Genomic DNA, 26,861 nt, shown 5'->3' with positions numbered 1-26,861 from the left:
GCTGACCGATGCAAGAGTTGAAGAAATTGCCATGGTGATATTGAAGATATAGCGGTGGTTTGTAAATTGAAAGAAGTAGATGAGCATACGTGCATCGGTGATACATTTGGGTTAGGTAAGTACAAAGCAATCCAACGTTCAATCCCATAGTATAAACCCTATTTCTTTGATTTGACGCTAAGAACAGTGAAACTAACATTTTGTAAATGTTAGATAGTACAATGGTGTGTTTGTGCACACTTGAAGGGTGGGTTTGTATGTATATGTTCATGTGTGGTAGCTAAAATACAAATGCACAATAAATGAGTTAATACCAATATTTGTAACCAAATACTTTTAATATATTTGTTAAGTACTATTTCACCTATTTTATTATTTTGGGATGTAAGTGACAGTAAAATTGATCCTAATTGGTCACTTTGTGATCGGCTATAACATATTTGTAGGTTTGGGTTACCTCATTAATCATCATATATATATATTTTTTTTAATTTGGTATGGATTTGTTTAGTTTTGTTAGTTTTTTTTGTTTTTTGTGTTGTTATGATTGGTTTTTTTTAGTTTGCCCCAACTTTCATATTGCAAATTTGGTTTTATATTTTAATACGTTGATTTTTTAGAACTTTGTTCAATGAATTGTTTATTTTTACAAATTCATTTTAGAATGACAAAATTGCAAAATTGGTTCCTGTGGTTGGCAAATTTATATTTTTTTGGTCCAAAACGAAATGTTGGTGCACCACTGGTCTAATTTTAGATACCTTGTGTGGTTTTGGTCCATATGGTTGTATTTTCTTGTGCTTTTGGTCCACATCACATATAAAATGACTAATATGCCCCTTAATAATTATATTTTAATTTCTTTTATTTATTTTCTTATTCTTATAATAAAATGAAAAACGAAAACAATAAACCCACCACTCTCTCTCTCTCTCTCTCTCTCTCTCTAACTGAACCACCCTCTCTACCACCATACCACACAAACACAATTATTGGTGTTCTCCATCTTCTTCCATCAACCCTTTTATAGATGGGTAAAGTTGTGCCATAACCCAAATACTGAAGAACGCACATCCATTTCACAGTATACATATATGAAAACTCTTCATCTTCATCATATTTTAACGTCAATGTGAACGCAATTTAAATTCCGGCAACCATTTTCAGAAGTCCTTGAAGAACAACAACCAAATGAATACCATAAACTCCGATCAACCAAAGCTTTTCGTTTCTCCACCATTCTTTAAAATCAATCCCTAAACATAAAAATTATATGAAATACTGTCACACCCCCGAACCGAACGGTGGAAACGTCCAAGGGCTCTTGTGACTTAAATTAAATACCATCACAATGATTATACATGAATCATAACATCATTCATCACCATGCATTGAAATAATACACCTGATATTGTTTACATCCATTACATTGTTTTAGTCATTACAATTTCATAACATAAACTGTTCGATAGATAATCTAAGCAAAACACCATGACATAACTTGGTACTTATTCTTCGGCTTACCTGTTACCTGGGAATACAAGTTATTTTGAAAAACTTCAACATATGAAATGTTGGTGAGTTCATAAGTAATGTTGTAGTACAATTATTTGGTGTAGTTTGTAAACCCAGAAAATCCGATATTTTCTGAAAAGAGTATTTGTTTATAAAAAGTGTGAAGATCTGTAAATATGCTTGTTGATTTTCAAAACATGTATAGTTGTTGAACTTTGTATACATCACACAAGTGAAAATGTTGAACTTCCCAGGAAAAACCGATGTTTTCCCAATACATAAAATACATGACTTGTTTATTGTTATACCGATACGTCAAATGTTTTTGATTACCCGGGTGGCGTTGGATTAATTAGGGTTTGTGAGCTGTTATAATCACGCATTAAGAAAATGACTAGTTTATAACTACAAATTACGAACGATCCTTAAAGGCGTTGGCCGTTACTACTCACTTAATCCACCCACCCTGATTACTATTGTTTATCGTCCTGAATCTGTTTACTTTGATTTCTCATAAGCCCAACAACCGAGGAGAAAGGAGGGTACGAATCCCCCTTTATTTCCATGAGTTATTCAAGGCTATCGGGAATGCGAAAGACACTTGGCCCAACTCGCAATTGACTTCTCGACCTCACTAGCAGTACTAATGGGCCACTAGGGCCCAATAGCACGTTAGAGCTATTGAAAGTCCTTTTACATGGAATTGGGTCATAAAAGGCCCATTAACACATAAGCGTATTCCCTTCGGGCCCAAAGATCATGTTATTGGGCTAGCAAGGCCCAACAAGCATAATTTGAAACTTCCAAGCCCAAAGTTTGTAAGTTAACTCGTCATAATTATCGCGTGTTTATCGAAATGCTTTGGTTTTATGATTTTGTATTGTTATTGATTCGAGACCGAAACAATTCGTTTTGTAACGATATTTGTTGTTGTGAATGTATTTGTTTTTCCATTTCGTCGGTAGTCGTGGATCTTGTATTTTGTATTAATGACTTAATTTGTTTGAAAATGGAGTTTGATCATTTTCATTACCCTCCTTTTATAAAAAGTAACACTTTTGGTCCTTTTAAATAAAAGAGCTTCCTTTTTAGTCCTTAAAATACTTTTCTTGACACTTTTGTATAATTTATTTGATGAAAACACGATTTTTAACCCAAAGTCTACTTAGTTGACAGATTCAGCCCCTCTAGAATAGTGATACTCGGTTAAGGACTCATTTTTCACAACTTTTACAGTTCTAGCCCAAAATCTAAAAAGTTTGCATTTTTGGTCCTTTTTGATAATGAAAAGCATTTTTTGACCCTTATAAACATTTTTGTTATGCTAAATACCCCCTGTTTTACAGAAAGTTACATTTCCAGCCCCTCAACTTGTAAAATTTCGCATTTGGATGCTTATTGGGCCGAGAAGCCCATAATTAGCCCATTAGGTTAAAAATTTACATTTTAAGTCCTTAGAAGTTTCTAAAAATGAGAAAAATATTTATGAAAACTATTTTGGCCCCTTTTAACCTTAAAGAAACCGTGACTTGTTGATTTTTACCCCAAGTTTGTATTTTTGACAATTTAAGCCCAAAAATGGGTTTTATGTTCAAGTATGTTCATTCCAACCTTATAAACTATTTTTCTTGACTTGATTAGTGTAAATTAGCTTAAGTTATGTTTATTTCCTTTCTCATGTCTTAGATCTCGGTTTTACACACTTTTTGATAACATCTTCATCACAAAACACATGATATCACACACATACATGCATCAACTCACACATAGCATACATTTACACATAGATCTACACATTTTCTTGTATTCTCCCCCATAAAACTCATAAAAACCGAAAAGAAAGGGGTATGAAACTCACCTTGAGTGTGGTTTCGGTTTTGGAAAGAAAAGATGAAGAAGAATTCGATCCTAGCAACCTTTCTTGGAGGATCTCGAACTTAGTGTGCTCTAAGATGCAAGATCATGAGTTTGAATGGATTAACAGATTATTTTTGATGAAAAGAAGTGAGTTAAAGCATGGATCAAACAATCAACTTACCTAGGATGATGATTTTGTGGAAGAATCTCTTTGAAAGTCCCTTAGATCTCGAAAATTTAGAGAGAAATGGAGAGAGTTTCTTGAGAGAATTTTGAGTGAAGTGTGTGTGTGTTTCTTTGGATTCGGCCGAGAGGGAGAGAAGGAGAAGAATAGAGAGACCTTGATAAGTTATTTGCTTAGAAATATGAGTTGCATGCATGGAGACCCAACAAATAAAAATAAGGTGGCACAAAAGTCAACTCTTCCTTTTCCTTGGGCTTGGGCCAAGAATTAGAGAAAAGAGAAGGGAGTTTTGGGCCTTTAATGCTTAAGCACATATTATAATCCATTTAGGTGAATTTTTGGTCCAAATAAATCTAGGAATGATTTTTTTATGGCCCATTAGGGCTAATTAGGTTAGTTATGGCCCAATGAGGTTCATTAAGGTATTTTATTTCATTCTAGGCCCAATATGGCCCAAAATATTAAAATAAATGAAAGTGGGTCCAATTAGAGCCCATACAAGAGTTCTAAGCCCAAGATAGTCCAATTGGAAGCTTATTGGTCCATTGGGCCCAATAAGGAAATCCTAGTCCAAAATGGACTCACACAAGGATTTCTAGGGTTTCCAATTGTTTGTTGGCTATTTGCAGTGCATGTATGAAGTGTTTAATTGAAAATTTGTTGTTATTGAATAAGCATCTTACATGTTTTCACATTGTTGGTTCACATTTGTCGTCATTGTTCAATGTTTACAAGGCTTCAAATTCCTAGTTGTGACAAATACACATATAAAATTGAATTTTTAGATATTGATTGCTCTTGAAAACCCATTACCCATAAGCATTTTTAGATTCCAAAATCGATTTCCAGTTCTAGAAACAAATCCAGAAATTCGATTATTCTAGAAGAGACAACCCTGAAAAATGATTGTTCGTTTGTGTGTGTGTGTGTATGTGTCAAAGAGGACTTGTATACTCATCTGTAACCCCCACTGCAAATCATCGATGGGTTCAGACATGACTTTGACTCATTGGTCGACCATAAACCGTACACCACCACTCATCGATACATTTAACCGGGATTAGGGTTTAGAAGGAGATGCAGGTATAGATCAACAAAAGAGCCTACATCCAGATCTAAATTCGTCTTAACCCAGTTTGGGTTTAAATTCCATCATCGTCTTTGTTGATCCAGTTGGTCGCTACTTCCCCGGTATACAAACAGATCAGTGGCATCGTCTTTGTTGATCCAGTGGTCGCTACTTCCCTGGTGTACAAACAGATTGGTGGCATCTGAAGGTTATCGGGCGACATTTAGTGGCGGACGGTGTAGGTGAATGGTGGTGGCACTCGAGGTGTTCTTGAGAGAGTGAAAGAGATGTAAGAGGGGTAGAAGAGATGAGAGGTACCACCGGTGATGAGAGAGAGAGAGAGAGATAGAGAGAGAGAGAGAGAGTATGTGTGTGTGAGTAAGAGAGAGTGACAGAGGGATAATGAGATATTCTATAATTTTTAATTACTAAAAATCGTTAACATTAATAAAAAAACTAAAAAAAACAATAAGAGGGGCATAATCTTCTTTTTAAATGGCTAGGGACCAAAACCGATAAAAAGATCTAATTTTGGACCAGTAGTGCACCAACGTTTCATTTTGGACCAAAAACACATAAATTTGCCAACCACAGGGACCATTCTTGCAATTTTGTCTTTTATAATTATATTTCTAATTTTTCTATATAGTTGTATTCTTGCATATTTTTTACTACTCTACACAATAAATATATATTTTATACAACCTTAAATATTTTTTTTTTCATAAAAACTCAATCTGCATTTTCATATTCTTCTCGATTATGTGCTCTATCTCTCAAAGTATAATAATATATGTTTTCCCAAAATTAAAGTATAATATATATATATATATATATATATATATATATATATATATATATATATATATATATATATATATATATATATATATATATATATAGGTTCAGGTTCATTTGAGACCATTCTAATTTTGTGAGACCGTGAGACCAAATCTAAAAATAATTTTAAAATGCAAAATAAATGGAAAAATCCAAAAATTCTTTTTTTAAATGTTATTTTCGGAACTTGAATTAACTAAAAAAAATATAAAAAAAAATATAAAAAAAATAAAAAAAAATAAAAAAAAATCCGTTTTTTTTTTTGAAAAATACGTGAAATATTCTAAATAGAATATTTCACTGACATATTCTAAAAAATAATTTTAAAATGCAAAATAAATGGAAAAATCTAAAAATTCTTTTTTTAAATATTATTTTCGGAACTTGAATTAACTAAAAAAAATAAAAAAAAAATTCTATTTTTTTTGAAAAATACGTGAAATATTCTAAATAGAATATTACACTGTACATATTCTAAAAATAATTTTAAAATGCAAAATAAATGGAAAAATCAAAAAATTCTTTTTTTAAATATTATTTTCGGAACATGAATTAACTAAAAAAAAATAAAAAAAAATAAAAAAAAATAAAAAATAAATAAACAAATGCGTCTCACGGTCTCACAAAATATAAGTGGTCTCAAATGAACCTAACCCTATATATATATATATATATATATATATATATATATATATATATATATATATATATATATATATATATATATATATATATATATATATATATATATAGGTTCAGGTTCATTTGAGACCATTCTAATTTTGTGAGACCGTGAGACCAAATCTAAAAATAATTTTAAAATGCAAAATAAATGTAAAAATCCAAAAATTCTTTTTTTAAATGTTATTTTCGGAACTTGAATTAACTAAAAAAATAAAAAAAAAATAAAAAAAATTCCGTTTTTTTTTTGAAAAATACGTGAAATATTCTAAATAGAATATTTCACTGACATATTCTAAAAAATAATTTTAAAATGCAAAATAAATGGAAAAATCTAAAAATTCTTTTTTTAAATATTATTTTCGGAACTTGAATTAACTAAAAAAAATTAAAAAAAATTAAAAAAAAAATTCTATTTTTTTTGAAAAATACGTGAAATATTCTAAATATATAGAATATTACACTGTACATATTCTAAAAATAATTTTAAAATGCAAAATAAATGGAAAAATCAAAAAATTCTTTTTTTAAATATTATTTTCGGAACATGAATTAACTAAAAAAAAATAAAATAAAATAAACAAATGCGTCTCACGGTCTCACAAAATATAAGTGGTCTCAAATGAACCTAACCCTATATATATATATATATATATATATATATATATATATATATATATATATATATATATATATATATATATATATATATAAAAGCTAAGTTTGAGTCACATTGATACATTAAGTTTCATATTTGGGACAAATTTGAAAAAAAAGAGGGACCAAATTTGTAACAAGTAGTTGCGTTGCATAGTCAGACGCAGTCTTCCAAATATATGGTGATAGGTCTATACACATCTGAACAATATTGGAGGCGATGGAGGTTATGAGCGTAATAACAGTGTTAAACTGGTGGGCCTCTTGTAGCAATTGGCTTTCACAAAAAGTGCAATGAGGGCAGACTTTTGCATGCCCTGCCTCTTGCAGAATCTGTGTAACGTTATATATATTTCGACATCCATTATTTCTTTAGATGATATTGCAATCATGGTATATTCGATTCAATTCTAGTTTTGAATGTATAATCAATACATCTCTATCCTATTATGGAATCTTATGCTAATATGTGAGAGGTCAGATATTGAATGTGGTCATGTATATGGGATACATAATCAAATGAGAATACAAGACCAATGTTCACCTGGTCCTCCATAATAACTCGTCAATCTCATATATTTTTCCTTTATGTGAAAAATGAGATTATGGGAACATAATTCTCATGACAGAGACAAGATATTAACCATGTTCATGCTTCTGATGTATCCATGTTCATCAACTGGAAAATTGCCAAAACTCTTCTCTCTCTATATATATACCACATAACTTTGTCATTTTTAATTTCAAAGCAAATCAATTAACTTCAAGCAAATACAGATGAAGGAAAAGCCAAGTGTCCCTCAGAGATCCTCGGAACACTTCATTGGGATGCTTTATTAATGATTTCCTACTGAAGTGTTTGGGGGAACTCCAAGGGCTACTTGACACCAACAAACTAGAGTGTCACACATTGCTTGTAATGCTTTCGTCATTTGATCTTTTATGTACATTAGTTTATAATGTTGTAGTTGCTTAGCAATCTTTCTCAATGATTTATATTTCATCGTGTAGACTGTTATTAGCTTTAAAAACACCAGCTATTTCTTAGTGACATGACTGGGTTTAGTTAAGGCCTAAACTATGCATATCTAGACTTTATTTTATTTTATCAAACCAGATATTAAATTTGTAGTTGAAAATTTGTTGTTTTCATTTGTGTTTTAGTTGTGCAGGCCTAAACTATGCATATCTAGACTTTATTTACTCCCTTTTTTATTTATATTACCTAGGCAATTTGTAGTCGTTGAGAAGTATGGAAGAAAGTGTGAAATATATTGACGGTGGGAACATGACGAGAAGTTCTTCACCAACATGAATATATATAGGGGCGAAATTACTGTAAACGAAATTGGAATGAACATAAAAATATTTGAGTGTTTGTTAATTCACATTGATATAAGACTTTGTATTGATATTTGCACGTTTATGTTTTTATTTTTTTTAAAATAAAAACAAATAAAAATATTAAAAGTACGTAGATTGTATAATATCTTGTGTTGGTATTTGTGCATCTTTTGTTGTTTAATGTTAATTTTAATATAGGGAAAAACACACACACGCCCTATAAAGTTTCTAGGGTTGACCCTTTTAGTCATTTAAGTTTTTTCGTGGATTTATGAGGGAACCAAGTTGTGGGCAACTTGTCTTTTTAGTCCCCTTTACTTGTTTTAGCCGGTTTAAGGGACATATAGACAAAACTTGGGGCCTCTCTCTCTCTCTCCCCCCCCCCCCTCTCTCTCTCTCCTTAAACTCTTAAATCCCCAAATCCATTATGCATCTCATTATAACACATACACTATGAATCACATCCTCTATTCTTCTCAAAATCGATCGACAGTCTCCATATTTTCTTCACAGTCAACCGACACCCACCTGATGTCTCCATCTGAATCAATTATAGGTCTCTCTCCCCTTTCATCTTCTTTGTTCTGAATAATACAGACATCAGGTCGGCTTTCATCTTCTTTGTTTTGAATGTAGACATCGGTTCCTTTAGTTTTCAACACAAACGGGTCAATCCTGAACCAAAGCAATGAGAAGATCGAAGCAAGAAGTATAGACCATATAACCACAATAGTCGGGGTCCTATTCTGCTTTCGCATGAGACCTTTAAGAAACGGATAAAGATGAACAATCACCCAAAACGCAAAGAACAACTTCCCAAATAGTGGGCCCCACGATTGGTACCTGATCACCCAAAATTGCTCGTTCCTCCACCACTCCTCAATGCTGACACCGCTCCACCGGAGCTCGAGGATTCCGGTGGTGAAAATGTAGAGAAAAAGAGAAATGAAGAAGAGACTTGCTAAGGTGCCAATCTCCGGCATGATGAACTTTCCGGTGAGAAGGCAGACGACAGCAAGGGTGCAGTATGCGAGGAGGGGGAGGGAGGTGAAGGAGTAGACGGTGGTGTTGACATAGGATAACCGCTCGAGCCATTTTAGGTTACCGCCTTTGTAGCCATACCAAACGGGGCTGTGCCGACTGAAAAAGATCTCGACTAAGCCCAGGGCCCACCGGAGGACTTGGTTTAGACGATCCGAGAGATTGATTGGAGCTGATCCTTTGAAAGCAGGTCGTTTTGGCATACAGTATATCGACCTCCATCCACGGCAACAACAGTGATAATGGGTGGGTGTGGGTTGTGTTGGCAGCCCAAGAGAACACGATGGTGGGTGCTGGCGGCGACTCTTGGTGGTTCCCGGTGGCAGTGGGTGGTCGAGGGTGACAATCCTTGACCGCTCTTGTTCCCCCTTCGTTCCTTGGCAATAATTCAGTGGGAGGGAGGGAAAAGTTGACTTTCACAAAGTCCAAGAGAGAGAGAGAGAGAAAGTGGGGAAAATTCAAAGGCAATATAAGAAAATTGGTCAACAAATGTCAATGTGTCAAAGAAGTAACCGGGTGACTCCATTTTGGCCAAAATGATGTAATCGACCCGACAAACACAACTTCGTTCCCTTATAAGGCCATAAAAATTGTTTAGGGATTAAAAAGATAAACCCTATAAAGTTCGTAGGGCATTTATGTCATTTTCCCTTTTAATATATATTGTTTTAGAACGGTCTAACTTGTCGTCGAATTAGTGACATAGTTATACTAAGTTAGACATAAATTTAGTGAGACTATCACTAATGGTAGTCTACTAGAATCCGTCACAACTCATTTATGTGGCATTCGGAAAAGCTAACAGAAAAGTCATAATAAAGATTCATTGGAATTTCGTCAATAATTCAAGTTAATCGAGATTATGTCACTCCTGATCAATTCCGTGGGAAAACTCAAAAAAAGGTCAAAACCATATTCCGTAGCAATTATGTCGGTATATACCTATGTATTATTTTGACTGAATTGTATCACAATTTTTGTCGGATATGCTTCACAAATATCAACCACACTTTTCCGATCATGGAATTTGTTTTATCGGAATTTCATAGTTGTTTACCTCTTACGCATGGTATTCCCATTGATTTGGCATGGGAAAAAAAATCCAATTTTCTAATAGTGATACCAAATACAATCTATTTCTGATCACAATTATATGTCTTCTTTAGGAACCTTTTTTTTACTTATTATTGAGTTCAATTTTCATTATTACTTGTTGTTCCCTCCTGCCCAAAGAGAAAAATTTGCTTGTCATTCTTGATGATGTTGTGCTTATGTGCGTTGAGCTACATAACAACAACATGGAGACATACTTCCATCTAAGCATTGTTTTAGAAATATGGGTTATTAGATTCAATCTTGTCTTGTTATAAAGAATAATTTATTAGTATTTTTTTTTTGAACAATAAGAATTTATTAGTGTGTAGATTTGTTGTGTAGGTTGTTTGGAATAAAAGAGGAGATTTAATGGCTATAATTATAGAACAGATAATGGTTAATTGAGCCGGATAACAACAAAATTGATGCATACTTCAATGAAAGCATTATTTGGAAATATGGATTATTAGATTTAATATTGCCTTGTTATAAAGAATAATTTATTAATATGTAGATTTGTTGTGTAGGTTATTTGGAATCAAAGAGGAGTTGTAGTGGCTATAATTATAGAAAAGATAATGGTTACTAGAGCAACTGGGTAGAAGTTGAAGTGTTGAACTCTAAATGTCTTGAAAATCTTCCTAACCGAGTTTGTTGGAAAGTTAAAATATTTACATCATATATTCCATCGGATAGTTTAGCCAGTAATGGGAGAAAACCGCTTAACAATCGATTAGAATTTGTTTATTACGAGTTTTCTTTGACAAAAACAAATGATTTATAATTTTTCTTATATTTTAAAATATTTTAGATATTGATGTTTATGAGAAGTATGTTTGCACGCACGTGCATCGATAGGCACGTGCATTGATAGGCTCGTGAGTGTGTCTCCAAGTATGCCTTAATGTGTACTGGCTAAAATAAATGGTTTAATAACAATATGGATAACCAAATATTTTTAACATATTTGTAAAATAATGTTTTACATATCTTATCATTTTTAGATGATTATGAAAATTGATCCAAATTTGCGAAGAAGATGATTTTTTCAAATTTAGACCATTAAATTTAAAAAATATTTTGAATTAAATAATCAAAACAATATTGAAGAATAATTTTTAGAATCCACCGAAAAACTAAAAATATTCCTTAAATAAGATTTTCCTTTGCAATTAAGATAGTATTACTAGTTAGGTTTGGGTTTCCATATATTAGTTAATAGTGGTTTATGAATTTGGTACCATTTTTTTTTCTTTCAAATACGCACCTATTTCTTTTTGCAAATTTAGTTTTACATTTTAAAATTTTGATTTTGATTTTTTTTTCCTTTATGAATTGTTTATTCTTTGCATATTCGTTTTCTTATTTTCACATATATTTGTTTTGTTTTTCTTTGTTTTGTTTTTTGTTTTTGTTTTTTGCATATTTTTTAATTCTCTTCACAATAAATATATGCTTTATACATCCTTTTATTTTATTTATTTTTTCATAAAAATTCAATTCTCAATTTCATATTCTTCTCTACGATCATGTGTTCTATCTATCAAAGTATAATAATGGGTATATTCTTGCCCAAATTTACATTTTACACCGTTTTACTTTAATAGTTATAAAAAACTATTTGTGGTGGGGAAATTGTATCTTAAACTGTTAATGTCAATTGGATTTACTATAATTCATAAACAAACATGATTTGGTGAATATCAAAGATTTTATAAAACAAAAGCTAGCAAAGCACACGAATGTTACACTGAATAACAATAGTTAGATAAAATGCTTAAGCAAGATTTAAGCTAACTTTTATAAGCTACTCCATGCTGAGGATATATTAGAATGCATTCCGAAAATACAACAAACCCCATGACAATGGCGGAGCCATAAATTTTGATATGTGGTACAAATATTGTAAAAATTGACAATAAAAAATGTAAATAGTTATTTAATATTTAAAGTTATAAATCGATATATATATATATATATATATATATATATATATATATATATATATATATATATATATATATATATATATAAAGCTAAATTTACAATTGAATCCGTTTAGTCATCAGTTCTTGAAATCTATCAATGATATCTTCATCAAAAACTTATATAAAGACATCCTTTTCAATAAAAGTAACTAAACAATCGTCTAAAAGTTGATCATCTATGGTATTCCACAACTTATTTTTTCTACACCGGTTGTACCAACCAGAAAAGATATATTTTATGTTGTAATCCTATCATAGTCATTAAAAACATGGTACAATCACTTTAGTTGGGGATACATTATCATTGAACATGTTTACAAGTAGTTTTTTTTTTTTTTTTTTTTTTTTTTTTTTTTTTTTGTATATAAAACAATTTTTTAGGGATGTTTTAGTACCCCACCACTCCATGTAGCTTCGCCGGTATACATAATGAGCTCTTGGCATAACCTAAACTCAAATGGCCTTGGGCCTAAACCGTTGATGCTAACATTATTGGTAACAATGTCTAATGTCATTAACTGTTTGATAATATTTCTAACAATGAGTAACCTCACGCGTTGCATAAGAATGCATTTAACTGGTTAAAGTAATTAAGGGAAAAAATAGAAATATGTTGAAATTTACGTGTTTAGTCATGTTTTGGGCATTAACCGAATTATAAAATAACATAAAAGTTCATCAATTTATATTTTGATACTATCTAGTATAGTCCATACCTTATAAACTTTACTTTTACTTAATATCCAATATATATTATAAGTTTTTGTATAACATTAATATAATCTACTTTTCTTATGTACGATAATATTTTTTTTGGATAAAATAAGAAATAAATTTTTTTGAATGAGATATTAATAAATAATATTGAACTAATAAACATTGTAATACACTATTTATATTACACCAAAACATCCAATGTTACATATACGGATTTTCAAATATTAAACATTGAAATTAAAAATGAAGACATACAAAATATATCATTATACATAAATGTCATCAAGCGTTTTAAAATAAGTCAATTAGTAAATATGATATTTAATTTTAATTACATATTTTGCAAGACGTACGTTTGACTTTATGTTGGTGTGCCGGGAATCGTCTTCCTTAATTTGTACCTAAAAAATTAAGGTGAAAAGGAATATAAAATAGATATTACTAAGCACTAATATAAATAATTAAAAATGGTATGTAGATCTCCTACCACCGGTTAAAGACAACATACCTCTCTACTGGTATCGATTCCTTTGTGAAATTGAAGTAGTCATTTCTATGTACACATTGTTTTCTAATTACATAAACAAATATGAGTAAGTAAACATAAAAATGTTATCAATATGTAGGAAAAATAGTTTAGTTAACTAACAAATTAAATAATATAAGTTTAAGAGTTAAAAGTTTCAAAACATTAATATTTTTATTAATTAATCAATTAAGTAACACATGCTGAAATTTTTATAATCATTACTAAAAAGCATTTCAAATATTAGATTTTAAATGAATTTTGGTTTAAGTGTTTTAACCTCTATTATAATATATATATATATATATATATATATATATATATATATATATATATATATATATATATATATATATATATATATATATATATATATATAGATAGATAGATAGAAAGAGAGAGAGAGAGAGAGAGAGAGAGAGAGAGAGAGAGAGAGAGAGAGAGAGAGATGGAAAGTATAACATATCTATGAGTTTTAATTAATTATCTTTTTGAAACGGTACAATTACAAAACAAAAAAAACATATTTAAAATATTTAATTAAGTATTTTCGACATTACGGTATATAACATATAATCAATATATTAACGATTAAACCACAATATACAACGACTGTATTACAATAATCAAAAAATGAAGAAAATATAAAAACGAATTAGTATAACAAACTTACAAATTAAAAGCTCTAATACAAAAACATATCTCCAAAAGTGGTCATAAGACCTCAACCCAACACAAAAACCTTTAAGTTTGTCTGTTTGTTTGTTTTTTTTTTTTTTTTTTTTTTTTTTTTTTTTTTTTCCTGAAATTTGTTTATGATTTGTATGCATGTCTTCCCAAAAGATTGGCATTTTTATAATAAACTTTTCACTAAATGCTAATTAAACATATTACAAGTTATAAAATTTTGAGTGTTAAATCATAATTAAGAAAACTTTTGAGTTGCATTAGTTAAAAAAGGGGGTTTCAAATTAATGTGGTTTGAGGAAGTTAAATAAGGGGGTTTCAAATGCATGAGATTCAAAAACAAATGATACCTTTATAAGTATATATGATGTATGATAATAATAACATGGTCCTTTTGGGTTGGTCTCATAACACAATTAGGTAGAAGGAAATAAAGAAAAATAAGTTCTTAGTGGTCCCTATGGTTTACATTTTTTTTCATGATTAAAGTCCAAACCACTAAATATTTGGGTTGGTAGCCTTTTGAGCTAGTTTCCTTGCGTATTTGGTCCCCTCGAAAATTTAAATTACTGTAATACCCTTGTATACATATTTTTTATTTTCCTTTCATTATTTTTTTTATTTTTGTTTATATTTAACAATTATTTTTTTTATCTATTTTAATAATTAAAACATATTAGAGATCCCACCTATCTCTCTCTCTTTCTCTCTCGACACTTACACAACGGTCAAAACCGAGTTTCGAGTATGAGACATTTATCTTAACACAACGAAGTCTCTTAAACTTCTTCTTTGATGTTCATTCCTCTCTTATCTTTCTTTCAACTCTTTTTTTCTATTTTTTTTAGATCCAATATTGTTCTAGAGAAAGGAGGTGTTCCCTATCTATATATAGTCGAAGAGATCCAAGAATGTAAAGTTCAGTAATTTCACATCTATATGTATGACGGTTTTGAACCGGTCTTCACAAAACCTAACATCATCGGGGTCATTTTCGGAGTTATGATATCCAATCTGAACCATTAAGGTCACGACATCATGTATGATTTGAGTTTTAAATTTCGTTTTTATTTTTATTTCTCGATGGCAATATCTATGCATCCAGAAGGGAAATATCTTGAGGGCTCGATGCCTTAATTAGAAATGGGCATATAAAGGATCTATACTCTTATACGGTTGTTAGAATATGTCACACCTCGAAACCGAAGGAGGAAACGTTCCGGGGCGGAGGTGACTTCATGTTAAGTATCACAACCAATGTACATAGTAAGCGAAGTAAACAACCATTACATTACATAGGATAATTTTAAATTTGTTTGAAAGTAAAGTGATACAGTCTTATACGTATACATCATATAAACAAAAGCTAAGACGAATCTTCAATACACTCCATCTTCTCCAAAAGATTGCGGGTACCTGTCTAATGTAGACCTAAGAATACAAGCAGTTTGAAAATCAGCATAAAGCTGGTGAGTTCATAAGCTGTTTGTTTATGTTAAAAGAACATATTTCCATTGGTTTTCTGAAAAGTTGTTATCCAAGAAAATCCCATATTTTCTTATAAAGACAGTTTAGTTAGAACATCTAAATTTCCGTTTGTTACAACAGTAGATAGTTTAATACGTAAAACTCTAGATTGAAAACCCCTGGGAATACCATCCAGTACAACAGTAGGTAGTTTTAATACATAAAACTATAGATTAAAGGAAGATATAGAATCTATGAATAAACTTATATTTTAATACGTATTTTGAGTCGTATAACCATGCTAATGTGACTCGAGACCTCCTTGACATTCTTCTGGCGTCAGACGATATCCATAATTTGTCACCCTAGGCGTGCCCGCCTAACTGTAGCTAGCAGTTAAGGTGTGGGATTGTCAGTCCCGAATAGATCCATTCACAAATTCCACGCTCTTCCTCCAGGAGACTCTGGTTGTACCTTTGAGGAGGATTTGCTGATAACCCGAAGGGTTTAATGAAGACGAGTCTCACAAGCTAGTATTAAATTATTCACAGTGTACTCGGTCGTTATCAAACATAATAGAGTATACATAATTGAATACAAAGAAATTATCTGGCATGATACTCTACATTAACATAGATAAACTGAATTTAACATAGTTTATCTATTAACATTGCAAGAAATCCGTACTCATAAAACAAGAATTGAAGATCCCAAATTATTCCCATAATAATTTGATTGGTTTGGTTGTTTACTTTACTGTAACTGAAATCCATGTAGTTATATTCGATAAAACATCGCTTATGCTTTGCAACATACATAAGAGGTAAAGATATATAGAAGTTTGCCATATATTTATAGAAATATATCAGTTTTAAGTTTCGAAAAACATTTATAGTTTGCTTGTATTCCCCCCCCCCCCCCCCTGAAAACATTGAAAAACACTGAAAAAGGCGTAGGGGTATGAACTCACCAGTCAAGAAACGTGTCGGTTTGGATGCTAAACGTCAGTTCGAGACTTGATTACACGCGAGGTTCCTATGAAATATGAAGAGATACATAAATTGTATCTAATTAGACCTTGATTTACTAAATAACATGAATTAACACTTCGAGGGGCGAAAACACTTCAATTCAAGTGTTAGGAGTGACCCGGGTAGCATCTAAGGGTGTGTAAAGCTTGGATATGGAGTTTTCTATTCAAGAGTAAACTCCTAAAGGAGATCACAGCCCATAGACCATATCCCCATGAGTTTACGGCCGTAAACTCATGGGTGGTGGGTTCTTGGTTGCTAAATGGCCTTAAAACACTTGTGGTGTCATGCTAGGATCAATTCTAGGGCATAGGAAAGGATTGAACCACCAAAGGGACCATCTAATGGAGTTTACGGCTGTAAACTAGGAGTTTATGGCCGTAAGCTCCTATATACCCTTTTCTTTCATGTTTTGGTGGTCCTAAATTAATCACATGTGATTCTAACTCATTTTACAAGTCAAAGGATGAAGTTAAGGCACCATTTGACTAAATTATAGGAGTTTACGGCTCAGGAACCTTTCCTTGGGGGGTTTACGGCCGTAAACTCCTAAGGGAGTGGTTTTTATCAAGTTTAAGGTCCCTAACACATTTGTGGTTGCTTCTAGACATTAATCCAAGGCTTAGGAGGTGTTTAAGAGGCATCTTAACACCTTAGAAGGTGTTTACGGCCTAAGAAAAGGGGTTTACGGTCCAAGCATATTCTTGGGCCGTAAAATCATGTTTACCCCTTAAATGATGAGTTTTTGGTGTTCTAAGTCCGGTCTTGTAAGCCCCTAAGTCATATCTAAGCTCCAATGGTGGTTTGGAAGGGTTTTGGGGCTCCAAAACCCCATCTATGTGTGTTTGTAGCCTAAGGCTGTTCCAGGGCCGTAAACACATGTTTATGGTCCTATTTCATAATTTAAACAAGAATTTGAAGGCTAAAGATGTTAATCTATGAGCTAGGATAGTTATCTTACCGATTTGGAGCTTGAAAGGGGGTGATTTTGGATCAAAAGCTTGGAATTATAGAGAGAGAGAGTCGAGAGAGGTTGAAAAAGCTTCAAATGAAGTTCTTTTAACTTTAAATATGGATTAAGTTTGAGACACGGTGGAATTCTACCCGATACTGACGTTAAACGCGACTTTTAGTCGTACCCGATTAATTGTTTGTAACCCGAAGAGGCCGTAATTAAAATTTATTTAATTAAATATCGAAAGCGTTTTCACATGCTTCTAACGTGTTTGGACACCCATTAAGTCATAATAAATGTTTCAAATTTAATGACTTAATTCAAAATATAAACGAAACAATTTGATAAAGACGAGTTTTATTGACGAACGGGTTACAGTAATAGAATAAACTTCGGGTTGTCACAGAATAAGACATTGCTTTGCATTATAAAAGTATTGTTTTAATCAATTCAAGACATTTGTGAAAGAATCATATATAGATTATTAGGAATATCAGTATCTCCTCAAAATTTCTTCATTATTTAACGAAATTCAAAACCCAATTTAGGAATCGAAGTTAAAAACGGGAACCGAAAAAAGGGAATTGAAGTTTAGGAAAAGGGCCATTGGTTTAAAAGTGACATGGCTAAGCAAAATATGGTGAGCCAAATTTTAGTGAGTGAGTGATTGGTATTTTTGACATAGTTGTTTTTATACCTTTATGATATAATGGTTTGGTGTTTATGTAATTATGATTTCTTTGGAGGTTGCTTGATCTACGGTTATATTGTGAAATACAGACCACTGAGTTTGATGATGATGTGTGTGTGAGAGAGAGAGAGAGGGATGGATGGATGGATGGAGGGAGAGAGAGAGAGAGAAAGAGACCATGGTAGAGGAAATATAACTAGAGTTCCAGCGGTGGCTGATGGAGGAGAGAACTATAATGGTTCATAACATGTTTGATGGGAATGACACAGACGGTGAAAGGGGTGGCGTTACTTGTTAGGAAATTTTAAGAGATAAGGAAAGCAACACTAATTTGGGTTGAGAAAGGAGAAAGAAGCACATAAACATGCCCTTTGAAACACAATAAAAGAAAACACAGATCCCACGATTATCATGGATTGAAACACAGTTAACAATCCATAAATGAGAAGAAAGTTATATAAACAATGTGAGTTATAAGGAACATAAGAGAAAACCTTTGTTTTGGTCTCAATTTTTTATTCAAGAGTGTTGATCAACATTGACGATACGCTGAACGACGCAAGGGTTGAAAAAATTGTCATCGTGATGTTGAAGATATAATGGTGGTATGTAAAATGAAAGAAGTAGATGAGCATACGTGCAGCGGTGATATATTTGGGTTATGTAAGAACAAAGCAATCAAATGTTCAACCCCACAATATAAACCCTATTTCTTTGATTTGACGCTAAGAACAGTGAAACTAACATTTTGTAAATGTTAGATAGTACAATGGTGTGTTTGTCCACACTTTCATCAGCGGGTGGGTTTGCACGTATATGTTCATGTGTGGTAGCTAAAATACAAGTATACAATAAATGAGTTAATACCAATATTTGTAACCAAATATTTTTAATATATTCGTAAAATACTGTTTCACCTATTTTATTATTTTGGGATGTAAGTGACAGTGAAAATTGATCCTCATTGGTTAATTTGTGTTCAGCTAAAACATGTTTGTAGGTTTGGGTTACCTCCTTAATCTTCATGTTTTAATTTTTTTTTTAATTTGGTTGGGATTAATTTTGTTTTATTTGTTTTGTTTTGTTTTTTTATTTATTTATTTTTAACTTTTTTAATTTGCACCAACTTATTATTTCAAATTTAGCTTACATTTTAATACATTGATTTTTGTAGAACTTTGTTCAATGAATTGATTATTTTTACAAATTCATTTTATAATTATATTTCTATTTTTTCTATATAGTTGTTTTCTTGCATATTTTTTAATACTCTACACAATAAATATATATTTTATACAACCTAAATTTTTTTTTTCATAAAAACTCAATCTGCATTTTCATATTGTTCCCTATGATTATGTGTTCTATCTCTCAAAGTATAATAATATATGTTTGTCCAAAATTACATTTTACACCATTGTGTTTTATTAGGTGTAATAAATTGTTTGTACTAGAGAAATCGTATTTTAAACTGTTAATTTTAAACGGATTACTATCATGCATAACCAAAAGTGATTTATTGAACATCTAAGATTTTATAAACAAACACTAGCAAGGTGCACAAATGTTACACAGAAAAATAACAGAATATGGATAGTTAGACTAAATGCATAAGCAAACTCTATGAAACGATGATATAGAGTTTGGAATAATGTTCAGCTGCACATTCAATAAGCCAAAAGAGGCTTAATATAGGTTACAAAGATCCAATGATAGCAAACTAATCTAGAATACGGGAATAGATAAACTAGTAATAGATAAAGTAATGACAACTAATAAACTATATCCAATACTCCCCCTCAACATGGAGCGTGAAAGTCAATAACCCCCATCTTGCCAAGTAAAAAATTGAATTGAGCCGAACCAAGGCCTTTAGTGAGTAAATCAGCAACTTGTAACTTGCTATCAATCCTTAATGGTGGTATTTCTTTAGAAAGAACACGCTCACGGAAAAAGAAACAATCCATCTCGACATGTTTCGTCCTTTCATGAAACACAGGATTGTTGGCAATGTGTCGGCCTGCCTGATTGTCACAGAACAAATCTGTAGGAGATGTGATGTGAACTTGTAAATCCTTTAAACGCCAACGAATCCAAAGAATTTCACTAACTGTAGATGTCATAGCTCGATATTCTGCCTCCGCAGATGAACGTGAAACCACTGACTGCTTCTTCGTCTTCCATGAAATAGGAGCCCCACCAAGCATAATGAGATACCCGGTACGGGAGCGCCTTGTGTATGGACAACCGAGCCAATCAGAGTCACAAAAGGCCGTCAACTGTGGGTGTCCATCTTTAGGTAAGAGCACTCACTGTCCAGCAGTACCCTTTAAGTAGCGTAGGACTCGATGTAAAGCATCCAAGTGATTGCGTCTTGGATCGGCGACAAATTGACTCAAAATATTCACCGAATAAATGACATCTGGTCTTGTAGCTTGAAGATATAACAACCTACCTACAATCCGTCGATATTGACTTGGATCAACTTTTTCTTCATTCTCACCTCGATCAAGCTTCACATTCTATTCAATAGGAAAGTTGCTTGGTTTGAAACCAAGCATGCCACTATCTTGAAGAATATTGAGCACATACTTCCTTTGGCTCAAAACGAGCCCATTTTCAGTTTTAGCAACTTCTATGCCAAGGAAGTACTTTAACTAGCCCAAATCTTTGATACTAAAAGCTTTATCTAACCGAGTCTTGATTTGTTGTATTTGTTCAATATTGTTTCCGGTAATGATAACATCATCCACATAAGTGAGGATAGCAATGTAACTTCCATTTTTGTCCCAAATGAACAAAGAATGGTCGGCTCTTGACTGAGAGAATCCAATACTTAACAAAAAAACCGTGAATTTGTGATACCAATTTCGTGAAGCTTGTTTTATTCCGTGAAGTGACCTTTTGAGACGGCATACACGAGTGTCATTTTCTGTGGCAAACCCTTGAGGAAGCTTCATATAGACCTCCTCATCCAAATCGCCATGCAAGAAAGCATTGTTCACATCAAGCTGGTGAATGAACCAATCCTTCTTAGTCGCAACAGCCAAGAGAGTACGAACAGTAACAAGTTTTGTTACTGGAGCAAAGGTGTCATGGTAGTCAACTCCCTCCATTTGTGTGAACCCCTTTGCAACTAGCCACGCTTTGTACCATTCCACGGTCCCGTCTCGGTTGAATTTGATCTTGTAAACCCACTTGCAATTAATAGCTCTTTTTCCTTTTGGTAGTTCCACCAATTCCCAAGTATCATTGGACGTAAGTGCTTTTATTTCATTCTTCATAGCATTACGCCATCGGGGATCTTTCGCAGCTTGAGAAAAAGAAACAGACTCATTGTTTGAAGTAATGGCCGCAAGGAAACATTTATGTTTGTTAGAGAATTTTTTATAAGAAACAAAATTTTATATAGGATGTACCGTGGAGGATCCTTGATTGGTGTCGGGTTGTTGATGACTAACCGAAGGGGAAGGTTCATAAGAATATCCTTAAATTTTTGAGGCTGCACCCGAGTTTGTGTGAATCTAGCTGGGGTCTCAATCTCGTTTTGCAAATTTTCAATAATTGGGCTCATATTACCTGTTGTGCTTTCGTGTTGTTCTGGGCTTTTGGACGAGTTCTGATTGGTTACTACAGCTGGACTCGAGGAGATTGGGCTAGTTGGCACTGATGGGTCTGCCACATTTGGACTCCTATAATCTATCTAATCTATCTGATGCATGCTGATCTTGGGTTGTCGAGTCTATATCAACCTCCCTTTCTTGGTTCCAATTTAATTCAGCTTCATCAGTGTGGATATGCTCACAAGAATCATTCAATATTTTAGTTGGCTCGCCAACTTCTAATAGAGATCTTGAATGAATGGTTTGAAAGGGGAATTTGTTTTCATCAAAAATCACATCCCGACTAACTATTATTTTCTTGGAGTGTATATCATAAATTTTATACCCTTTAGTACCTTGTGGATATCCCACAAACACCCCTGGTTTTCCTCTTTGCTCAAATTTATCCCCCTTTGTATTTGTATTTTTATGATATGCAAGACAGCCAAACACCTTCATGTGGTCATATAAGGGTTTTATGTTCCAAATAATTTCGTAAGGTGTCTTATTTTTGATAGTTTTTGAAGGTAACCTATTAATTATATAGGCAGCTGTAAGAATGCACTCACCCCAAAATTTCTTTGAAACATTTGCTTGGAACCGAATTGCTCGAGCTGTTTCCAACAAGTGTCGGTGTTTTCTTTCTACAACACCATTTTGTTGTGGTGTGTGTGGGCAAGTGGTTTCAAGCAGAATACCTTCTTTATTGTAAAATGCACGCATAAAATTGGAAGTGAACTCACCTCCATTGTCACAATGAAACCTTTTAATGTTTTTATCAAACTGGACTTTCACCAGTTTATGAAAATTAATTAGGCATGCATTAGCATCATTCTTGTGCTTAATGAGAAAAACCCAAACGGCCCGACTATAATCATCTACTAAAGTAAGAAAATAATTTGGATTCGTGTATGAAGGTATTCAGTAACCTCCCCAAATGTCACAATGAACTAGCTCAAAAATATGATTGGTCTTATTATGACTAATAGGAAAAGGAGTTCTGACTAATTTAGCCTTAGCACAAGAATCACAAACTTTTTCACTCAAGCTAACTGAATCGTTCTTAAGAAAATCAATTCTTGAAATCTTTTCTTTTGAGGCATGACCTAACCTTCTGTGCCAAATGTCCGTCAGGGTTGCCATGGCTCTTCTGTCTTGAGTCATCCCCATCCGGTAAAGTCCCCCTTGGCGTCTAACCGCACCAATCAAGTTCCTAGTGTTGAGCTTCTGCATGACACAAAAATCAGGGAAAAAAGTTATAGCACATTGTAAATCATTGCTAATACGACTGACAGAGAGAAGATCGCACTTGAAATCTGGAACACATAAAACCCCGCTAATTTTAACTCCCCCTGGGAGGATACAGTCTCCCTTTTCTTTAACATGTATAGAGTCCCCATTAGGTATAAAAACAGGTGGTTCAAAAGGAGCAGCAATTTTATTTGTTAGTAATTGAGGGGTATGAGTAATATGTTCTGTACAACCTGAATCAACGATCCAGTCAGCCTTACCAGCCATGTTGGCACTTCGAATTGTCCCATCATCAACCTTTGAGGAACTGAAATGTTTCACGAACATTTGGCACTGTTCTTTGGTTAATTCAGGTATTGGGCTTTCTTCTATTTCTGTATGAGCAACCATGGTTTCGGGCATGTCTGTTGTTTTCTTACTGGGCCACCAATATGGGTATCCCACCAATCTAAAACAACCTTCTCGCTTGTGACCACTTTTGTTGTAGAAGGTACAATACTCATCCCTTTTATCTTTCACTTCCTTGTTCGCCCATTTGGAATTCGCTTCTTTATTCATCGGTTTAGAGCCACCTCCCTTGTGGAAGGTCTTGAAGGCAGCGAGTTCAGGTGGAGTTTCTTGTCATCAGATAGGGCCCTCTGTCTTTCGTCTTCAACAACCAAGTGATACACCACCCCCCATCGAAGGGATAGGTTTCGTTGCCAGAATCTATGTTTTAATTACCGAAAATTGAAAATCCAAACCCATCAGAAACTGGTATAAACGTTCCTTTTCTTGGAATTCAACTAATCGTTTACCAATTTCACAGGTGCAATGGTTACAAGAACATTTTGGAAAAGGAAGAATTGAGGACATCTCATCCCACAGTGTATGCAATTTTGTGTAATAAACTGAAACAGAGTTACCATCTTGACGCGTGGCTGCAATCTTCTGTTTCAACTCATATGCCCTTGGCAAACTCTCCTTTCCAAAGCGTTCATGAAGATCATCCCAGATTTCTGCAGCCGTGTTCGCATATTTCACACTATCGCGTATGCTCTTCTCCGTTGCAGTGGTAAGCCAGCCTTTTATCATAGCGTCACATCGCATCCAAGGCATGTATTCTTTCGTTCCCTTTTCTGGTTTCTGAATTGTACCATCGACGAATTCAAAATTATTTTTGGCAAACAGAAAATTCTCCATCTCCTGCCTCCGATCAGAATAGTTTGCGTCGGTAAGTGCTTCATTGACATGAAGTTGTTTCGGTATGTCGGATGGATGAAGATAATAGGGTGAGTTGTGATCGAACCCACTACTGGATCCTTCTCCATTCTTGTCTTTGTTGATTCTCCCGTCATGTTATAGCGGAAGCAGATACGGTTTAAGGTTGTAAACGCCGCTGTGATACCATCTAAGAAACCATGATATAGAGTTTGGAATAATGTTCAGCTGCACATTCAATACGCACTACTGGAAAACAGGCTATATAGTACACCCACATATAATACGGTTGTAAATAAAAACGTATTAGAAAGGGCTAAATAAATATAATACGCCCAATTACAACATCTAATACGGTTAATGAGTTGTACTAGAAACAAGATCAAATATCTAAATAAAATACGCCCCATTTTGAAATAAAATACGGCTCAATACCTAAATTGAATACGCTGAATAAGTACTCAGCTTCCTCAGCTTACAACATCTAGTACTCAGCTTCCTCCTCCTACACTTCTCCCAACCGAACACCTTAACACCACCCTTCCTCCATCTCTACACCACTAATTATCTCCCCTGTCGCAACACCATCATCACCGGCCAGCCTCGCCTCGCACCTCCAATAATTCAACCAACCCACCACCGGACCATCATCATCATACGGCAAGAGCTTTGATTTCTATTTTTGCAACAGACAAACACAGGCAGAAATACCTTGGAATCTTAAAATTCAAACGCCCTCTATTAAAATCAATTGTAATTATCATCAAAATCATGTGTTTTTTGATCCAACTCCTTTGATAGATGATCCACCACCCCACCACCACCACCACCACCATTGTATTCCACAAGAGTTTAAGATCCTAAAGAAATGCTGCCAAGGCCACCCCCCCTTGAATCCCCTTCCCCAAGACTCTTCTTGGCTGCAACCAAACTCTTCTGCACCATTCCACAACAAACCATATGGTAAGTAAACTCATTTACTTGTAAAAGGGTAAAAAGGTAAAATTACTTGTAAAAAAAAGGATAATAATGTAAATTCATTGGTAAAAGGGTAAGAAATTAAACTCAATTGTAGAAGGGTAAAGTCACTAGCCCAAACCAATTAAGGTTAATCACAAAAAAAAAATCCAAATAGTAAAAGGGTAAAATGGTAAAGTGACCTGTAAAGAAGCAATCTGTTTTTGCCAAGTTTCCTCCACAGACTTCATTTTAATTTCATGTTCAGACCAGCATGTTTCAAATTGTTTAATTGGGTCCCTCAAAGCTGTATTTTCTTGCTCCTTTTGACTCAGGGACATGTCTCCTTTGATGATCAGCTTCAGCAGCTCTATAACATCCGAGGGCATAATCGGAAGATTATCTTGCAACATACCCTATATACAGAAAAACAACCATTTTGTTATTATAATTATATTTAGTTTTTAAAATAAAATAACATTACCTTTGTAGACATCTTCCAGCTGCAGACATGGCTGAAATATCTTCTAGCCAACCACCCACGACAAATTGACTGTATATATACAATTGAATTCATATTCGCATTCATTGATTTTCATTATTACACTTCCTTCTTGAATTTTCACCACGGATAACTGCAAACAGGTGTAACAAAAATTCAAATTTGGACAAAATAAAAAAAATAAAAACGCATTTTTTACATGATTGCAATGTGGCAACTCCCGCCATTAGTTCACGGAAATCACAAGCAATTCCAATTCCGATTCCAATTCCAAAAAAGCCCTTCTCCACCTTATTTTCCGTAACTTGTTTTCTTAATTTCTCCAAAACCATAAACTATTATTGTCGGAAATATATTTTGATGTACCAAAAACTGCATTAAGGCTGCTTTTATGATACTTGGAAATGATATCTTCCACTCTGAAATTATGCTAAAATAATCTTAAAAAATAAAAATAAAAAAAAATAAAAAAAAAAGTAGTTAATCAGAAAAAGGAAAAGGAAAATGAAAACAAAATAAATAAAAGTGTTAGATATCAGTATCAAACCTAGCTGAATTAATTTAGAAGTAAGTATTACTCCCTCCCCAAAATTATTGTCCACAAACAAAATTATTGGAAATTCAAACACCCTCTTGATAAAATCAATTGTAATTAATGTAATTAACATGAACATTGGAATGAAAAACACTGCTTGACAGTCCTTGAGTATTGCATGCTCTTTTATTAAACAAGAAACAAAAGCAAAAAAAAATTGATTTTTTTTTGTCTTTTTTACATATATATATATATATATATATATATATATATATATATATATATATATATATATATATATATATATATATATATATATATATATATATGGACGTGAATCCCATTTTTCTTTTATATGGATGTGCATATAGAAGGGGCCCATCAGTGTAGCCCAACACATTTTCAATTCGGTCAAAATTTGCAAACTAAACAAAATTAACCCAAAAGTCAAAATTGCAATTACGTTTCC

The 26,861-nt window shown here is 33.0% G+C and overlaps 1 protein-coding gene, 1 long non-coding RNA gene and 1 pseudogene across 2 annotated transcripts; all 3 read right to left on the bottom strand.

Moving 5' to 3' along the window:
• Window positions 1–312: 312 nt before the first annotated feature.
• LOC128133414 (cellulose synthase A catalytic subunit 7 [UDP-forming]-like) lies at window positions 313–20,552 on the bottom strand (annotated as a pseudogene).
• Window positions 20,553–23,906: 3,354 nt separating this feature from the next.
• Window positions 23,907–24,380, bottom strand: LOC111914554 (uncharacterized). The gene has a single exon (XM_023910268.1). The coding sequence runs from the start codon at window positions 24,378–24,380 to the stop codon at window positions 23,907–23,909; it is 474 nt and encodes a 157-aa protein (XP_023766036.1).
• A 1,313-nt stretch (window positions 24,381–25,693) lies between these two features.
• LOC128133813 (uncharacterized) lies at window positions 25,694–25,943 on the bottom strand. The gene is made up of 2 exons (XR_008232108.1): window positions 25,840–25,943; window positions 25,694–25,771 (listed from the first exon to the last, which is right to left on the bottom strand). It is a non-coding gene; the product is annotated as an uncharacterized LOC128133813 (long non-coding RNA).
• Between the last annotated feature and the right edge of the window lie 918 nt (window positions 25,944–26,861).

Source organism: Lactuca sativa, chromosome 4, assembly GCF_002870075.4.
Source record: "Lactuca sativa cultivar Salinas chromosome 4, Lsat_Salinas_v11, whole genome shotgun sequence".
In the NCBI taxonomy this organism is placed as follows: domain Eukaryota; kingdom Viridiplantae; phylum Streptophyta; class Magnoliopsida; order Asterales; family Asteraceae; genus Lactuca; species Lactuca sativa.
This window is presented reverse-complemented; position numbering and strand designations above follow the sequence as displayed.